The 19471-nt window shown below is 37.9% G+C and overlaps 1 protein-coding gene and 1 long non-coding RNA gene across 2 annotated transcripts; one reads left to right on the top strand and one right to left on the bottom strand.

The window, feature by feature from the left end:
* The first annotated feature begins 498 nt into the window (after positions 1 to 498).
* LOC139441714 (uncharacterized) lies at positions 499 to 1299 on the top strand. Its single transcript, XM_071222509.1, has one exon. It carries the CDS (start codon positions 499 to 501, stop codon positions 1297 to 1299), a length of 801 nt encoding a protein of 266 aa, XP_071078610.1.
* A 3023-nt stretch (positions 1300 to 4322) lies between these two features.
* On the bottom strand, positions 4323 to 6041 carry LOC139441727 (uncharacterized). Its single transcript, XR_011651639.1, has 3 exons — positions 5864 to 6041; positions 5545 to 5603; positions 4323 to 4401 (listed from the first exon to the last, which is right to left on the bottom strand). It is a non-coding gene; the product is annotated as an uncharacterized lncRNA (long non-coding RNA).
* Between the last annotated feature and the right edge of the window lie 13430 nt (positions 6042 to 19471).

The raw sequence follows: 19471 nt of genomic DNA, 5'->3' as shown, positions 1-19471 counted from the left end.
AGTGGTACGAAACAGGATCCCATGTATTGCGAAACAAGTGGTACGAAACAGGGGCCATGGTATAGCAACACAAGTGGTACGAAACAGGAGCTCGGGTATTGAGCATCCAAGATGGCGGCAGGCGGAGGTCGTATGTGATATCGCTCCTTGTTGTGTTGCAAATTATGAAGACGCAAAGACGATCTGAAGTAAATTACACATTCTAATTGTACAAATACTATCAGAGTACACTTCAGAGATACCTTGTGAGCAGATGGCTCGACCCAATCACAGAATTGAGCCATGATGTCGACTCGAGAGGGCTGAGAGAGAGGAAACGCAAGTCAACAAAAACACAGACAATACAGAAGTGTGAGAGAAAAACGGAAACCATTAGGATCACCAACGGACTCAATACCACCTAAGACCCCGAAGCAGATGGTTCAATCTACACTAAACATGACTGATATGTTTACGTTGGGAATGAGCAGCACACCAAATACAACCGACAAAACCAACATGGCGGACACACCCCAAGCTGGGGCAAGTGAAAACGATCCACCCCAAGATAAGTCCCTCAACGTCTCCTACCCGTCCTCGCTATTCAACTTCATTAACGAAGCGTCAAACGACGTCATCACGACGAAACTTGTCAACACTCTTATGATGCCAGAACTTCAGGACAAGTTCCGAGAATCGTTTACGTCCGTAGCGACAGCAGTGATAAGTGGTCTTGTAAAAGATATTGTAGCTCCCCTACAGAAAGAGATAGTGGATCTGAGACAGGAACTAGAAGAAAAAACAGATGAGCTGGAACAATACAGTCGTCGAAACTCAGTGAGGATCACAGGTTTAAAGGAGACTGTGGACGAGGTACCCGAGGAAACAATTCAAGACATCCTGACGATTGTACATCCCAAGATGTCGGTCCAGGACATAGACAGGTGCCACCGGGTGGGAAAGAAGATGCCAGGACGAAACAGGGCTATCATCGTTAAATTTGTGAGCTACTGGGACAGGAACCAGGTGATAATGAACAGAAGAAAACTTCGAGGACAGATGAATTCGGTGTACATCAATGAAGACCTAACTCAACGCAGGAGCTTGCTGTACGAATCTGCCAGAGAATTAAAGAAACAAGGAAGGTTTGATGGCACATGGACGTTTGATGGGAGAATCTACACCAGAGACCAACCAGAAGGGAAGATCCGCCACATACAGCGTGAGGACGAAAGGGACGAAAGTGTATGTGGATTTATATGTGCCATTTCAAAGGATGTATGTGTAAGGATTTCTTTATTACTCCAAGGAACGTATTAGTGAGTATTAAACACAGTATATACTGTATATGTATATTTATGATAACACAACACATACATTACTTCGCCTGGGCTGACAATGTTAGTCATGTTGTACATACTATTTGTATATTGTCTTACCTTATCCTTAGCTTTCCATTCACTTCCTGTTTTATCCATATCCCTGAATCTCACTCTTATATTCCCAGAAAATGAAAACTCCAATATATATACAATCCATTCTTGTATTGCCATGCTATGTACACGCAGATTCCTTACTCAGCATATTGTCACAGCGTCCTAACATTCCCCGATCGTTAACCCATGCACAGCAAAATAAGTGTAGGTTTCCGTCTTCCGGAAACCTTCCGGATACCTTCCCATTTTGGATCCGGCCCGGATACCTTCCGGAAACCTTCAAAAAAAATGTCAAAATTTGGGGGTGCATTTTGTTCACTTAAGTGTGAAACACATAAAAAAATTAACTTGAAAATACCAAGCAATTTGAAGGTTGTTGAAGGCATCTGGAAGGTTTCCGGAAGGTTTCCGGAAGGTATCCGGATGCAAATTTTCTTCATGACTTGCTTCTGGTAAATAATGTTAGCCTGTGCATTACAGGTACCTGTTGTAATATTCTGTGTTATTTTAATGGTAAATATCCTCCTGAAACATTTTTGGAGAAGAAAATTGTTCAATTTCATATTTTGTCCTTTTCGGATGTTAATGGTATTTAATGAACAAACATCAGTTCTTGTATAATGATATCCTTAAATTTCATGTCCAGACTTCCAGTTTGTACTGAGAAAAAGAAAAAGTCATTGACAATGTGCTCACTTGGGCCTTTGGTCCTAGTGAGATGATAATAAGACTATTTGTAACGGTACATGTACTTGTTATATCCAAAATACTAACTTCATTGACATTTGCCTCACCCTAGTTTTATGGTACTACAGTAAGCTCTTCCTCAGTTACTGTGAATTATCTTATTAAAAGGGATTGACAGTTAATTTGACACTGGAGTTGTAACCACTGCACATATATGTGTATTCAAATAATATAACAACGATGTGCTTAATACTTCACAAATATCTCCAGAAATAGGCATTTTAGTTATAATTGCAGAAATACTTTATGAATGACCCCTTCACTGTTGCCTTGATCTTACACTTCAACCCCTCATGAGTTATCACTTTTGAGTGTGAATTTGACCTTCAATATCAGTGATAAATATTTCAAAAACATTTCAAAGAGCTATCCAGCACATAAACCAAATATGCAGTCCTTTGGTAGAATTCAACATATCATTGACCAAAATATGGAAGTAATGTAACCAGTATATGTATAAGAGTTACTAAGACTTCTGTAGAAAAGGCAATTTAAGGGACAATGTAGTATATATAGATCACACACGACCTTTTTCCAACTTCGACCCCTGCCCAAAGGAAGAGTTAGACCACAAACAAACTTTTTGTCTGGTTGTGACTTTAACCTTTGACATAACAGATCAATGTGTCATCAGACGTTTTCAGAGCAAAGGAAACATGTGTTATTTATCTTGAGATGCCCAAGCAATGCATGGTTTCATAAGATAAGTGTGGCTATTAAACTGAGGCAAAATCATGAAACATCCCCATTTACACAGCTGGCAAATGAAACATAAGCAACAATCAAATTATCAATTTCTTTTATTCATATGCCTATAGTATATCGCACATTGAACAGTGTTCACATGATGGTTCCTGATGCAGTATCATCGTATTCTTCAATACTCATAACAGAGTGTGATAACTGTTCGCTTGACAGTACCTACGGATTATGTTCACCAGTTCAGATAACTTACTTTCCCTCAATCCTCCTTTTCTTTCTATATTGCCATGGATGAACAGGAACCAGGATGAGGGGATACCAGTTAGACTCTATCTCTGCTGCATTGTGTTATTAGAATTGTGAACTTTCCATTTGGTGTTTGGGTCCACATTTAAAGACAATAAGTCCCATTTATCATTCCTTTCAAGTGTTTACAAGAATTTCCTGAATGTCCTGGAAGAATTCCACTCCAGCTTGACATTGGTTGGTCTTCTCACATTAGCCAGACCAGCCTTTGTGTGTCCCAGTACCATTTGGCATACAATTTCTCGGTCGGCCTCCATTGAAATAACAGGACCATCATCATTGCTGTCTGCAAATCACCTCTGATATCTGAAGGGGTGCAGCCTCTGTTTAGGACTCCCTTGTCTGGTCCTTCCAGACTGTCAACCTGGAGTACTCATCCAGGGATCTCAAGCAGGACTTCAGTTTCTGCAGCATTATGTAAAAAGATTTTAGCAATCAAAAAGAATTGTTGCCACATGTACTTACAGATAGAAGGCAGCAAAATCACTTAAGTTGTCATATGTGAGTCTTGTTATATGCTAAACATTTAAGATAATCACATCTCAAATCTCAACCAGACAAACCAGTGACTTATGTTATGAACTCGGTCCAGACAAACCGATGATAACTATTATGGACAATATCCCACATCACTGTGGTATGATTACATGTGATCAATGAGCCTACTCAATCACAACCTTATCTATTAATTAGGCTTGGAATGCTGGGAATCTTTTTAAGAGATGTCATTTAGTGATTGTTTCAACTCATCAACATGGAAAAATATATATTCACAATCCTTGTCATATAGCCAAACTATTGCTGGATGCAGTGTTAAATAAATGATTTGGCTTTAACACTGCTTTGAACAGTATTCCAGATATATCACCGCATGTTAGTTTGATGTGGGAAGAAAGTCCTAAGTGATGCAGGTCTTTGATGAATCCCACGAGTATGTGTATAATGCTGACAAACCTAGCAACATAATCGGGGAGAACCAGGATTTGAACCATGACTATAGGTTTCTGCTAAGCCCAAGAGATGCAACTCTGCACAGAAAATTGTAGTGCCTTAGATAATAGGACATCCTCGCCTACAGCGATAAGGAACAAACTAAAGACATATTTGCAAAATAACCATATGAACCAAACAGAATAATTTCAAAATATTTACCACTCACTGTTGCTCTTCTATGGTCTTTCTTTGCATTGATGCTGCACGGATGACTGTCTCTTTTATTCATCCGGACATTCTACAAACATAAGTAGCATTCACATCACAGAAATGTCCAAACTGTGCATGTTGTACATTTGATTCAAATGAAAAGACCCCGGTTGTGATTCCGACTTAGAACTACACTAATCATAATAATTCATGTCAAACATTCAGAGACGACATTTATCCCCATATTTAACAAATGTTAAAACAATATTTTGACAACAAAGTCAGGGTCATTCAACACATACATTATATAGGAAATAACTTGTTCGACAATGCAGAGATCCTCACCGAGGTGAATATCATTCCATGAATTATTGCCACATTTTCTTGAAATGCAGATTAATGCAATGCAGTATTTACTTTTATTTCTAGGCTATTTGTTTGGCTTTTCCATGGCACTGTTTTGACAGAGATCTAACCTTGATATGACACTTTGTTCAGAAATGATATAAATAAGAGAATACTTTATTTTTCCCGAGAAAATTTGGGTTACATTGTAAAAGCACAGAGAAACAAGTATAAGATTCATGATTTAAGTTAAATACACTCGACTCGTGAAGATTCCTGGGTAGACTAGGTCTTCAGCAACCCATGCTTGCCGTAAAAGGCCATTATGCTTGTCGTAAAAGGTGACTAACGGGATCGGGTGGTCAGACTCTGACTTGGTTGATGCATGTCATTGATCTAAATTCCGTGGCTCGATCCTCATGATATGAATCACTGGGTTGTCTGGTCCAGACTCGATTATTTACAGACCGCCGTCATATAGCTGAGTGCGGCGTTAAACAACAAACCAACCTAAATACACTCATACATACACACACAAACACAACATCCAAACACCAGGGTTAGAAATTGGCACTAGTCATTTTGACATTTTAAAGGTTTTGCTATATGCTATCATTTTAGGACTAGTGGACTGAAAGTGTTAGTTTCTACCGCTGCAAACACTAATCAACTAATGAATTGAGTGGTCAGACTAAGTTGTCATCATACTCTGAGGGCATGGATCTTTGCTGAAAATAACAATCACTAGATTGCCTGGTCCATGTTCAATTATTTACAGACTGCCATCACAGAGCTGGACTATTGTGAGTGTGATGTTTCACATTACATTGAAATATACCATGATGAATACATGTAGTTTGTATTTATCACAAACAAAAATACTCACTCAATACTTGGTATCCTCCCTGAGGATGTCTGTGAACCTGCCCACAAATCCTGAACATGCTGAAACAGAAAACAACTAACTTGTCTTTATCCTTTAAATGTTTCAGTGTGAATTTGTTAAAGATTGATAAGCTGTCAATATGTCACAACAAACACTTGATCATAATAATAACAAAGGGTTTCCGAAAACAACAAAACTAAAAGGCCCTTGACGTTTACAGTAGTAACATGGAGATCAGGAAAATATCTAAATCAATCCATTCCATAAGATCTCTGTATAGAAATCATGGAACATTATGTCTCGAAGCCCTGCTACGTACCTGGCATCTGCAAGCTGCTCTTCCTTCCTTCGGCTGTCAATCGAGTTTTCGAAATACTTGACGTCCTCGTTGTGGATGGCTCAGGTGGATTTCGACCGGGATTTCCGAGTTAGAGGTGATTGAGAACAATGTATCGATACACGAGGTAAGCATATCGCAATCAAGCATCACGGTGTACATCGATTACACGAGGTTTGAGTGTTTGTTTACATTTGTGTTCCAAAATGGCGCCCTCGGCCATACAGGGAATTATGGGTAGACTTGCTTGTCCCGGAATAACACGAGTTGGTCACGAATGTTCTGCAGCAGTTACGGAAAGAGACGAGGTTGGCCGATTACAGTTCATACATGCCATATTGGGAGCCGCGGGGATTTCGACAGTGTGTATTAGGAAGTATACCTATATGGTGTATGGAATATGCGTTTGCCTACCATGCCAGGCAGTGTGACAAGGGATATCCCAATATTCCTACAGCAGAAATGTTTCACAACCTCGATTGCAGGGAGCTGAAGATGTGACATATTCAGACAGAGACCCTAATACATAGACAGTTAGACTGTTATATGGTCTCTGATTCAGGTAAGGAATATGTTTATAATATTGATCACGTATTAAAGTTATTTATCTTCTGTAAGCCACTTATTCTGTTTTATATATGTTAGTAAATGTGTGATTCAATTTTTGTAGGATAAGCAATCTACCTAACTTATGTTAATCCTTGCTAATGTATATGATGTAGAAATATGTTTGCTTACTTATATTCCTTTATCTAGATACTCTATAGTGACTCATTTTTTTAGTTCATACCGTACCGACTAAACTTACTTTTGCAGGTGTGAATAATCAAGAACAAATTAAATGACAGGAGTTTTGCAACAGTGAACATTGTGAAGTGGAAGATAAGACATTTGAAAGGTATGGATATTTTCACTTGAACTTGTTGAAGAATACCGTGATGACAACTTTATCATGTTGGGAATTTTGGCGGTGGGGTAGCCTAGTGGTTGAAGTGCTGAAGACCAAGGTTCGATTCGGTCATGGGTACAATGTGTGAAGTCTATGTCAGGTGTCCCTTGCTGTGGTATTGCTAAAAAACAGCGTAAAACCATACCCACTCATTTGGGGATTCCGGGTTGGAATTGGTCCCCATCAACCTATGCTAGTTGTAAGAGAGGGTTATACTATAAAGGGAAATTGTACCTCGCCTGCTATTGCCTGGTGAAAACAGCACCTTGTTATTTTTTTTACCTTGGGTCTGAATATGCCCGAATACATGAAATTAAACTTGCATGGTCACTTGTAAACACAAATAACTGAGAAATGTTCAAAAAGGTTTACATTAAAAACTAGCATCTACTTGGCGACTCTGATTTGGAGATGCAACTAAACTTATTGTGAAAATATAATATGCTTTGATTTCTTTGAAGTAAAATAAATGCAATTAAACTTGCAAACACAAATAATTGTTAAATGTTAGTCACCTAAAAATAGTTTACATTAGAAATTAGCCTCTGCTCAAATTTACTCATGATTCTGATTGGGAGGTGCACCTAAACTTATCATTGAAAGATCACATGCTTTGAAGTTTTAAGTGGCTTTACTCAGATTAGCTCAATATCAAGCTGAACCTGAGTCTGGCGAAAATGTCAAGAAACTGGACAACAGGTATACTATATATGTCATATTTATTTTAGTAAGTAGGAAATAAATAGTAATTTTATAGAAATTTCATTTATATATATTTCGGCCAGGAATCAACATGTCTCTCCAGATAACAGACAACAATTAGTAGCCCTTTTTGCCAAATCAAGGTGCTGTTTTCGTTGGAGAAATCAGTGACATTTTGCTGAGGTGCCGTTTTAGCCTCACCCATAAGAGATAACCTAACAGATCAGGTGATCAGGCTCAGTGACCTGGTTCATGGCATCTGACAGTGACCATCTAACAGTGTGGATTGATGTTCACAATATCAATCACTGGATTGTCTAGAATTTTGGGCCTACCTTTAGAATACAGTACCTTACTTTTCAAACAGGTCACAGTACCCTGTGATGTAATTCGTAGTATTCTGTTGCCTGACACACTGGCAAAACAATGCCTTGTGATGTCAGGGGTCATTGGATGTGCATATATATGCTCTTTTCAGTGGTCTATCGTCTCCACACGCTATGTTGTTGCATGAGTTTAAATTATTTGTTTACTAAATATTGTTTTAAACATTTATATGTGAACTGGATGGGTAAACAAGCAAAAACTTATTTGAATACCGCTCCAGAATTAGAATACAATATGATATGACAAAAGTACAGTCAAGGAATACAATTATATACATGTTCTTATTATAGAAACTATGTTGTCGGCGCTGTCAGGTCGCATTTTCAGTAGTAATAGTGTACTGCAATATACGGCAAGGAATAGTATTATAAATTTAAGATGCTATGTACAATCACAAAACCTATTGGATAGCTGAATGTAGTCTTCTACTGATTTAAGAATTTCTAAGTTTATTTTTGACGTCCTTTCAGGATTACCTAATAGAATTGAATTTAGATCATATCCCTTAACATAATAGTACATATTCTGTCTTAAATCATTGTTATTTGGACATCTGAGAAAGAAGTGAAGTTCATCTTCAGTGTGATGGCCAGAGCTACATGCAGGATTATCTTATAAATATTGCCTGCGGATGCACATTTTATAACAAGTGCTTGTTTATTTTCTATATACTTTTATTTCATTTTTTACTTATTACAGTGGTTAAAATAATTATAAATATAAATTGAAACTAATAATGTGCAATAAGCGGGTTATAGCTGAAACGACACCTTAGCAAAACAGCACTGATTGGCGAAATACTCGCCGAAAGCGAAAACGGCGATTATTACTTGACGAAAATGACACCTTATTTTTTTTTTTACCTTGGTAAAATAAATGAAATTAAACTAGGATTGATAACTTGCAAAGACCAATAATTGTGAAATGTTAAAACAAGTTTACAATAGAAATTAGCCTCTACTCCAACTTATCCTATACCCGACTCAATTTATTGTGATAACATGCTTTGAAGTAAAATATATGGAATTAAACACACATCGTCTCATACAAACACAAATGCATGTAGTTGTTAAACGTTGAAACAAGTTTACCTTCGAAATTAGTCCCCTACTCCAATTTACTCACCGACTCTGATTGGCAGACACAGCTCACTTGTTGTGAATGTATTTTTCACTTTAAAGTTTAAAGTACTCAATGTCAAGCTGAAACTGTATGTAAGAATCCTAACATGGTGCAATTTTCACAATGGCCTATCGATGTGTCATTTGAACACGTTGAAAGGTTTTACAAGGGATATTTGTAACCCAATACTTTCCGTAACGGGCGACAATGCTCGTCTAAAGAGTTGACTAACGCCATCAGGGGGCGATCAGGCTCGGTGACTTGGTTGATGCATGTCATTGATCCCAATTGTGTGGGTCGATGCTCATGATGTCAATCACTGGACTGTCTGGTCCAGACTCGATTATTTACATATAGCCGGAATATTGCTTGAGTGCGGCATAAAACAACAAACCAAATCATAAGTGTGGATGAATGATTTGAAATTAGCAAGTTTAATGTGACCTTCAATCACTACAACCTGATCTGAGTCTTGAAAAGATATGACTTTGATTCAGTGAAAATTTGCATCATGATAGTTTCAACTGTAGATACAGTTAATCTGTTTGTTGTACAGTTTCTGTATATCAATATATATGTTGTTCAAATAAGCTTTGCCTCTTCACCAACCCTATTCCTCTTTTGGAATAAATAGTGTCTAATAATTCAAACACCATCACCATCATCCTAGTGAACACAACAAAGAAATGCACATCAAAAACGTCATTATTATTATTTCTGATCTCTGATAAATTAGAAAAAAACTGTTATCCAGCAAGATACATTTCCTTGGTCCCAAGAAGCATGTTACATAGTAAACTGACTCGATAAGTTGAATAGCAGTTGTAAAGGCACAACTGACTAAGCCGTCACTACTCAATTAAGTAATTAACAGACAATTGCAAGTACTAATACCCACCCGACACTAATTGCCCTGTTAATCCCTAGTCCACAATGAGTTGACATTGAGTTCATTTTGCTAATTAGCTGTTTTTAGAGTAGCAAGGTAATAAACATCAAAGGTGGGGCAGGCTTTGATCATATGTTCTGTAGAAGAGATGATGTCACTTGTTTTATGTTTATTTAGGATTAGCTACATCCCTTGATGCTACCAAGGCAGCCCTTGAGATTATCAGACAGTTTGGCTAGACACAAACTGATGTCTCCCTTGTAGCACACTATGTGTCAGACACAGACTTTGGCCACTCTGTGCAGATGCATATCAATGCATAAAGAACATTGGGTAGATGATTCAACAATGCCACACAAGTCAAAGTTGGGTTTCACTGTATTTAGAAACAGACGATGGATCCAAAACTTTATAACAGTAATTATGATTAATTTAAACTTTGCCAGGCCAATATTTTGGCAGATTTGCATGTTATTGTTAATCTTCATTTAGTTAATTTTCAAAAAAGATAGGATGAATGATAAAATATGATAATGAGTCATGAATATTTGAATTCAGATCAGAACAAACAGGGAGGGTCACCCCAAAATGTGAGAGTCTCTAGGGGAGACTTTTGACAAAATGGACAATAAAATATAAAGTGCTTTGCATTTTCTTTCAGGGAGGGTTGTGTCAAAAATGAATGAGAACATACAGGTAATACATGACCGGCCCCTTTAATGTAATATACATAGTTTTTAGTTGATGGTTCAGGTTGTACTTTTCAGTTGAATTTCTTATCACTGTCTATGATGGACTACCAATTAACGGTAGATATTTAATATCCATAATAACTTAGATAAATGCTTCTACAGTCTCATCCTAATTTGTCAAAATTTGAATTTCAATATAGTTTCCATTAATGAATTAATGAATTTGGTGAGAATATCTATTGTCTGAATTCCTAATATACTTTCTTTTGTATTTGGTGTGCAAGGGTAGCCTAGTGGGTGAAACAGTCTCTGAAACCCGGGTTCAATTCACCACATGGGTACAATGTGTGAAGCCCATAGCTGGAATATTGCTAACAAGCTGCATGAAACTATACCAACTCACTCGCTCATTATGTTGTATTTTGAGATCACTTACATGACATGTGTTTTGATAATTATGAATAGTTGCATTTATGTATTTATGTATAAGAACCTATGTAACTTAGTTTTGCATAGTCTTGTTTACCCTTCCTTACATTTTGATGTAATGCAAACATTCAACCAAAATTCAGGTGAACCTTGTGGTATTGTTTTAGAAGACCGGATACATTTTTGTATTTTCTGAACACTTTTCTGTTTGCAATGGCTTATTTACATGTTCAAAGATTGGTTAAATATCAGTTGCAAGATAAATTGTCAATACCTCACTGTTTGAGAAAACAACTTTAAACATTTGTAAATATGTGTGTGTTTCATAACTTTTGACTAACAAGTTTCTAAAGATGTCATGAAATGTTTCAGGTACCTGGATTTCACAATCTGACACCAGCTACATTTAAGAAGATCTTGCTCACACAATTCAGACAAGGGACTCGCCGGAAGATGAACAGTACTCCTGATAACAACCAACAGATTCACCTCAGAAAGTGATGATTCTGAATGAATAATGCCACATCAGTGTTACTGTAGGTGGTTTTATTATGACACTAATGAAGTCTGAATGAATTTATGCCAAAGCACTGTGACTATGTCCAGGTTGTGTACACCAATGCTGACCATACAAATCTGAATGACTTTTGTGGTTTACTGCAGAAACATAATTGACTTTAGATATTCTTCTTCAATAAAATTCTTCTGAGATTTGACTAATTTGTTTATTTAGAAAATGGCATTGAAGCGTCTGCTCTGTAAGGCCTTGCAAACACCACTGGTTACTTTATGCTAGTTACTCTTCTTGCTTGATCAAATTTCATTTTGTGATATGTACCAATGAAATGCCATATAATCAATAAATAAGATTTTTTTCCAAAAACATGATTTGTTTTGCTTCATTAGCATAAAGATATATAATACTGATCAGCCATAACATAGGTGCTGAACAAATATGAAATGTACTAATGCCCTGAATGTTTTCCTACTATAAATACTTAACAAAAGTTGTAGTTCCACCTTAGTAGACAAATGACATTGATATTTTTTCTGTACTTTATTTAGGTGTTTTCTATGGATGCCATTAGTCTTATGCACCAATTTGGGACAATTATTCTGTTTTATATTCCCATGAAACTACTCTGTCCCGATGTAACAAGTACTGATACCGTTCCAAACTAATCTGTTAATCTCACCAGGGCCAAATGCCAAAGCACATAGCCAATGACTTTCCATTTTTTTCTGAGTGAGAATGCTGTTTTGCCACTTTTAGCAATATTGCAACAATATCATGGTGGCGGACACCAGCAATAAGCTTCACACATTGGACCCATGTCGCAAAACAACTTGTGAACAATGCATGCCCACATATCTCAGTTTGAGGAGGATATTTACCATTAAAATAACACAGAATATTACAACAGGTACCTGTAACTTTTTCTTTTTCTCAGTACAAACTGGAAGTCTGGACATGAAATTTAAGGATATCATTATACAAGAACTGATGTTTGTTCATTAAATACCATTAACATCCGAAAAGGACAAAATATGAAATTGAACAATTTTCTTCTCCAAAAATGTTTTAGGAGGATATTTACCATTAAAATAACACAGAATATTACAACAGGTACCTGTAATACACAGGCTAACATTATTTACCAGAAGCAAGTCATGAAGAAAATTTGCATCCGGATACCTTCCGGAAACCTTCCGGAAACCTTCCGGAAACCTTCCAGATGCCTTCAACAACCTTCAAATTGCTTGGTATTTTCAAGTTAATTTTTTTATGTGTTTCACACTTAAGTGAACAAAATGCACCCCCCAAATTTTGACATTTTTTTTGGAAGGTTTCCGGAAGGTTTCCGGAAGGTATCCGGGCCGGATCCAAAATGGGAAGGTATCCGGAAGGTTTCCGGAAGACGGAAACCTACACTTTTTTTGCTGTGCCAGAAGAAAAGTACGATTGTTCCCAGACTAAAACTGACATATGGGTAACGATATATCTCAGTATCGCGTTGCGATCGGGGTGTTCAACTGTGTTGTAAAGTCTTCTAACAGGTTGTGTCAATTGTTTATCTGCAAATCTTCCATCACAAAGTTTCTTTTGAACGAGCTGGACATAATGCATTATATTTTATCACTAGAAGTTAAAGCTTGTAACACTCGATTGTGCCTTTGTGTTCTGCAGGCTTATCTCCGCAATGTAAATGTAATTCTCGTACTCCTATTGTTAATACAGCTTGCAGGGGACGTTGAACTTAATCCTGGCTCACTGACCGGTGATGTAACTAATCTTGACCACTCATTGCCGATCTTCCATTTAAACACCAGGAGTGTCCGTAATAAGCAAAGGTATCTTGCAGAATATTTGTCTGAATATGATGTAGTTTGTTTCACTGAAACACATCTGGATGAATCTGTAGGTAATGAAACTTTACAGTGGCAATCATTTCATAATCCATTACGGAAAGATAGAAATGCTTTTGGGGGAGGGGTTATGATATATATCACTAAGTGTTTAACATACAAGAGAATGCACGAACTAGAAAATATTACTGATGAAAGTATATGGATAAAAATATTTCTTCCTCAAGGGCCTTTATTACTCTGTGCTGTTTACAGACCAGAACACAATTCTATACAGTTTTGGAGTCGGTTAGATACTTCTATCGAAGTTGCATTGGATATATCTAGTAAAATGGTGATTGTCGGTGATTTAAGTGAAAATAATTATTTATTATCTAACAGGAAAAATTACATAAACGAAATTTTACAAAGAAAAAATTTAAGGAATGTAATTGATGAGCCCACCAGAGTCACTTCTAAATCTAGCACACTTTTAGATCCAATCATTGTTAGTGAAGATGTTGATGGTGTGATCGACTTCGATAGTACAATATCTGATCACAGAGGTACTTATATGGAAATGGACACACAAATATGCACCAAGATAGCTTATAAACGCAAGGTTTTATGTTATAACAAAGGAGACTTTGTTAAATTGAATGATCTCATAAACACTACCAATTGGTCTGTATTATTTAATGAATGTACAAATGTTGATGATATGTGTGAAGTGTTGTATGAAAGATTGAATGATTTTGTAACACAATGTATTCCATCTAAAATTGTCACTATTCGACCAAATGACAAACCATGGTTTGATTCACATTTAAGAAAGGAGTGTAGGATACGTAATAGGTTACGAAAGAAATCAAAAAGGAGTAATAAGGAGACAGATATTATAGCATACAAAAAACAACGCAATAAAGTCAACAACATGAAAAGTTATGCGAAAGAAAAGTTCTATTCTAACATCGATGAATTTCTTTCGGAACTATATATAGTAAATAAACAATCATATTGGAAATTACTAAGATATGTCGTCAAAAACTCTGGAACATCTACGAGCATCCCCCCGTTAAGGAAACAAGATACCGATGACTGTCCCACTATATTTTCAGATTTAGAAAAATCAGAGAGATTAAATGAATATTTCCAATCCATATCTACCCTAACAGAAGAACGGGAAGAATTACCATATTTCAATCAACGCACTAAGAGTATTTTTGACAAATTAACTGTCTCAGAAAATGAAATATCTGACGTTATAAAATGTCTTCAAATTAACAAGGCATCTGGTCCAGACAGAATAAGTAACAACCTATTAAAGAAAACAGTAAACAGCATTAGTATTGTTTTATGTATGTTATTCAATCATTCATTGGCTTTAAAAGCATATCCAACAGAATGGAAAAGAGCGCATGTCATGCCATTGTATAAGAAAGGAGATCATTCAGTTGTGACAAATTACAGACCAATATCACTCATTAGTTGTATTGGTAAAGTATTTGAAAGAGTTGTATTTAAGCATCTTTATAACTACTTTCATGACAATAAATTTTTATATAAATACCAGTCGGGCTTTCAAAAAGGCCATTCCACTGTCCATCAATTAATTGAATTGTATAATCCAATTTGTATATCTTTAGATAATAGAGAAAAATATTGCATGGTTTTTTGTGATGTGTCAAAAGCATTTGATCGTGTCTGGCATAGAGGGCTTATGTACAAATTAGAAATGTATGGTATAAAAGGGAATTTACTTGAATGGCTGTCCAGTTACATAAGCAATCGTACTAAATCAGCGTTTGTAAGCGGGGCTCTATCCCAGCCAAGGATTTTGAAGGCTGGCGTTCCACAGGGGTCGGTGTTAGGTCCCTTTTTATTCATTGTGTTTGTTAACGACATTGCTGATGAATTAGATTATATAACAAGACTCTTTGCTGACGACACAGCACTCGGCTTTTCTTCATCAGACAATCAACTTGTTGAATCAACTCTAAATTTAAATCTGAGCAAGCTGTGTAACTGGGCAAAACGCTGGTTAATTAAATACAACCCAGATAAAACAGAAGCGGTTATATTTTCCTTAAAAGATGAATCAGACCTTATTACCTTGTACTTTGATGAATGTAAAGTTAAGAATGTTCAAAATCATAAACATTTGGGTATAACGTTTGCATCAAACGGAAAATGGTCCTGCCACGTAGATAACATAATTAAGTCAACATCAAAAATGATAAATTCAATGAGAAAATTAAAATTCATATTGAACAGAAATACATTAAATAAAGTATATACAATCTTCATAAGACCCCATTTCGAATATGCGTGTGAAGTGTGGGATGGGTGTAATATAGAATTATCAACTCAGTTAGAAAATCTCCAACTAGAAGCTGCCAGAGTAGTTACTGGGCTCCCAAAGTATACTTCGCACACACATCTGTATTATGAAACAGGATGGGAAACGTTAATAAAACGAAGAAGGAAACGCAAGCTATGTTTGTTCTACAAAATACCAAGTAATATTGCCCCAACTTACCTTAAAGACATTGTACCAACCACTGTAGGTTCAAATATATCATATGATTTAAGAAATTCAGACAATACTGAGATTCCATATACTAGATTAAAACACTCAGCGTGTTCTTTTATTCCATCAACTATAAGGTAGAAATTGTACATCTAGATCCCAATTCATGCATACATACAAAAAGAGCAAGTCATTGCACCTCCATATTTTTCCTATGGTGTTAGAAAGTTGAATATTTATCATACTCGATTAAGATACATGAAAAGCCAGTTAAATTATGATTTATACAGAATAGAGTTAAAATGTGATCCAACATGTCAATGTGGTGATCCATGTGAAAACGCATATCATTATTTATTAAAGTGTCCATCGTACGTCCACCAAAGAAAAACTATGTTAATAATAATTCGGGACATTTTACAGAACGCCGTGAACAAAAATGCTAAATTAGATTTAAATTTGATGTTAAACGGAAATGAATGTTTGTCCATTATCGAAAATCAACACATCTTTAAAGCAGTGCAAATGTTTATAAGTCATACAAAGAGATTTGGGTAACAATTTAATGTACATATACTAGTCTCTCTCTTTTGTACATTTCTTGTTATCTTTACACTCATCTTCTTTTCTGTTTTCCTTGTATATGATTTACTGTACAAGCTTTGTAAATACCATGGAGAGGGAGTCCTAAGTTGGATAACTTGTTCCCAATCCATTTCAATCTGAATAAAATATGTTTAAATCAAACAAAAGACGTGCCCAGGTATTGCTACACAAGTGGTACTAAACAGGAGCAAAGGTATTGTGCGCAAAAGGTGCAAAGCAGGAGCCCGGGTGATGCAATACAAGTGGAACGAAACAGGAGCCCAGGTGTTGCTAGAGAAGTTGTAAGAAACATTAGCCAAGGTATTGCCCAACAAGTGGTGCGAAAAAGGAGCCCAGGTATTGCACCACAAGTGGTACGAAACAGGAGCCCAGGTATTGCGACACAAGTGGTACGAAACAGGGGCCCTGGTACTGCGCCACAAATGGTACGAAAGAGGGGCCCAGGTATTGCTCGACAAGTGGTACGAAACAGTGCCCAGTTGTTGTGCCATAAAGGGATCTAAAACAGGAGCCCAGGTATTGCGTCACAAGTGGTACAAAACAGGAGGCCAAATATTGCTACAGAAGTGGTAAGAAAGAGGAATCAGCTATTGCGAAACAAGTGGCACGAAACTGGGCCCAGGTATTGCGCCACAAGTGGTACGAAACAGGACAACTGGTATTGCGAGACCAGTGGTACGAAAGAGGGGCCAAGGTACTGTGGCAAAAGGTATTCTGGCACAAGTGGTACAAATGGGTGGCCCTGGTATTGCGACACAAGTGGTACGAAACAGGGGCCCAGGTATTGCTACACAAGTTGTAAGAAACAGGAGCCCATCTATTGCGACACAAGTGGTACGAAAGAGGGGCCCAGGAATTGCTACACAAGTGCTACGAAACAGGGGCACAGGTAGTGCTACACAAGTGGTACGAAACAGGATCCCATGTATTGCGATACAAGTGGTACGAAACAGGGGCCCTGGTATAGCAACACAAGTGGTACGAAACAGGAGCTCGGGTATTGTGTCACAAGTGGTACGAAACAAGAGCTACGATATTGAGTCACACGTGGTACAAAACAGGTTTCCAAGTATTGCGCAACAAGTTGTACAAAAGACGTGCCCAGGTATTGCTACACAAGTGGTACTAAACAGGAGCAAAGGTATTGTGCGCAAAAGGTGCAAAGCAGGAGCCCGGGTGATGCAATACAAGTGGAACGAAACAGGAGCCCAGGTGTTGCTAGAAAAGTTGTAAGAAAAATTAGCCAAGGTATTGCCCAACAAGTAGTACGAAACAGGAGCCCAGGTATTGCGACACAAGTGGTACGAAACAGGAGCCTTGGTGTTGCGACATAAGTGGTATGAAACAGGGCCCCTAGTTTAGCGCGATAAGTAGTACGAAAAAGGAGTCCATGTATTTCGATATAAGTGGTACGAAACAGGAGCCCTGGTGTTGCGACACAAGTGGTATGAAACAGGAGCCAAGGAATTGCTACAGAAGTTGTAAGAAACAGGATCCCAAGTATTACTACAAAAGTGATACGAAGAAGGGACAAGGTATTGCTACACTAGTGGTACGAAACGGGGTCCCCGGTATTGCGATACAAGCGGTACAAAACAGGGGCTCTGATATTGCGCCATAAGTGGCACGAAACAGGGGTCCTGGTATTAAGATACAAATGGTACGATACAGGAGCCTTGATATTGACACACAAGTTGTACGAAACAGGGGCCCAGGTATTCCGACACGAGTGGTACGAAACAGAGGCAAAGTATTGTGCCATAAGGGGTTAGAACAGGGGCCCTGGTATTGCGTCACAAATGGTACGAAACAGGCGCGCAGGTAATGTACCATAAGTGGTACGAAACAGCAGTCCAGGTATGGTACGATAAGAGGTACGAAACAGCAGCCCAGGTATTGTGCCACAAGTGGTACGAAACAGGTGCCCAAGTATTGCGCGATAAGTGGTACGAAACAGGGGCCCAGGTATTGCTACACAAGTTGTACGAAACAGGGGCCCAGGTATTGCGCAATAAGTGATACGAAATAAGAGCCCAGGTATTCCAACACGAGTGGTACGAAACATTTGCTCTGGTATTGCAACACAAGTGTTACAAAACAGGATCACTGATATTGACACACAAGTAGTACGAAAGAGAGGCCCAGGTATTGTGCCATAAGTGGCTCGAAACATGACCCCAGGTATTGCGATACGACTGGTATGAAACATTAGGTTAGGTATTGCGACACGAGTGGTATGAAACATGAGCCTGGATATTGCGATACAAATGGTACAAAACAGGAAGGCAGTTATTGATACACAAGTGGTACGAAACAGGAGCCCTGGTATTGATACACAAGTGGTGAGAAACAGGGGCTCAAGTATTGTGCCATAAGTGGTTCGAAACAGGGGCCAAGGTATTGATACACAAATGGTACGAAATATTATTCCAGGTATTGCGATATAAGTTGTACGAAAGAGGGGCCCAGGTATTCCGACACGAGTGGTACGAAACAGGGGCAAAGTATTGTGCCATAAGGGGTTAGAAACAGGAGCCCTGGTATTGTGCCACAAGTGGTACGAAAACGGAGCCCAGGTATTGTGTCACAAGTGGTACGAAACAGGAGCCCAGGTATTGTGGAACACGTGGTACGAGACAGGAGCCCAGGTATTGCACCATAAGGGGCTCGAAACAGGAGCCCTGGTGGGGAAACGAGTGTTACGAAACATGAGCCTGGATATTGCGATACAAATGGTATAAAACAGGGAGGCGGTTATTGATACGCATTTGGTACGAAACAGGAGCCCTGGTATTGATACACAAGTGATGAGAAACAGGGGCTCAGGTATTGTGCCTTAAGTGGTTCGAAACAGGGGCCAATGTATTGATACACAAGTGGTACGAAATATTATTCCAGGTATTGCGATATAAGTGGTACAAAACAGGAGCCCTGGTAT

Source organism: Haliotis cracherodii, unplaced genomic scaffold (genome assembly GCF_022045235.1).
Source record: "Haliotis cracherodii isolate W230 unplaced genomic scaffold, xgHalCrac1.p SCAF_43, whole genome shotgun sequence".
NCBI lineage: Eukaryota > Metazoa > Mollusca > Gastropoda > Lepetellida > Haliotidae > Haliotis > Haliotis cracherodii.
Note: the sequence above shows the minus strand (reverse complement) of the source record. Positions and strands in the feature narration are given on the sequence as shown.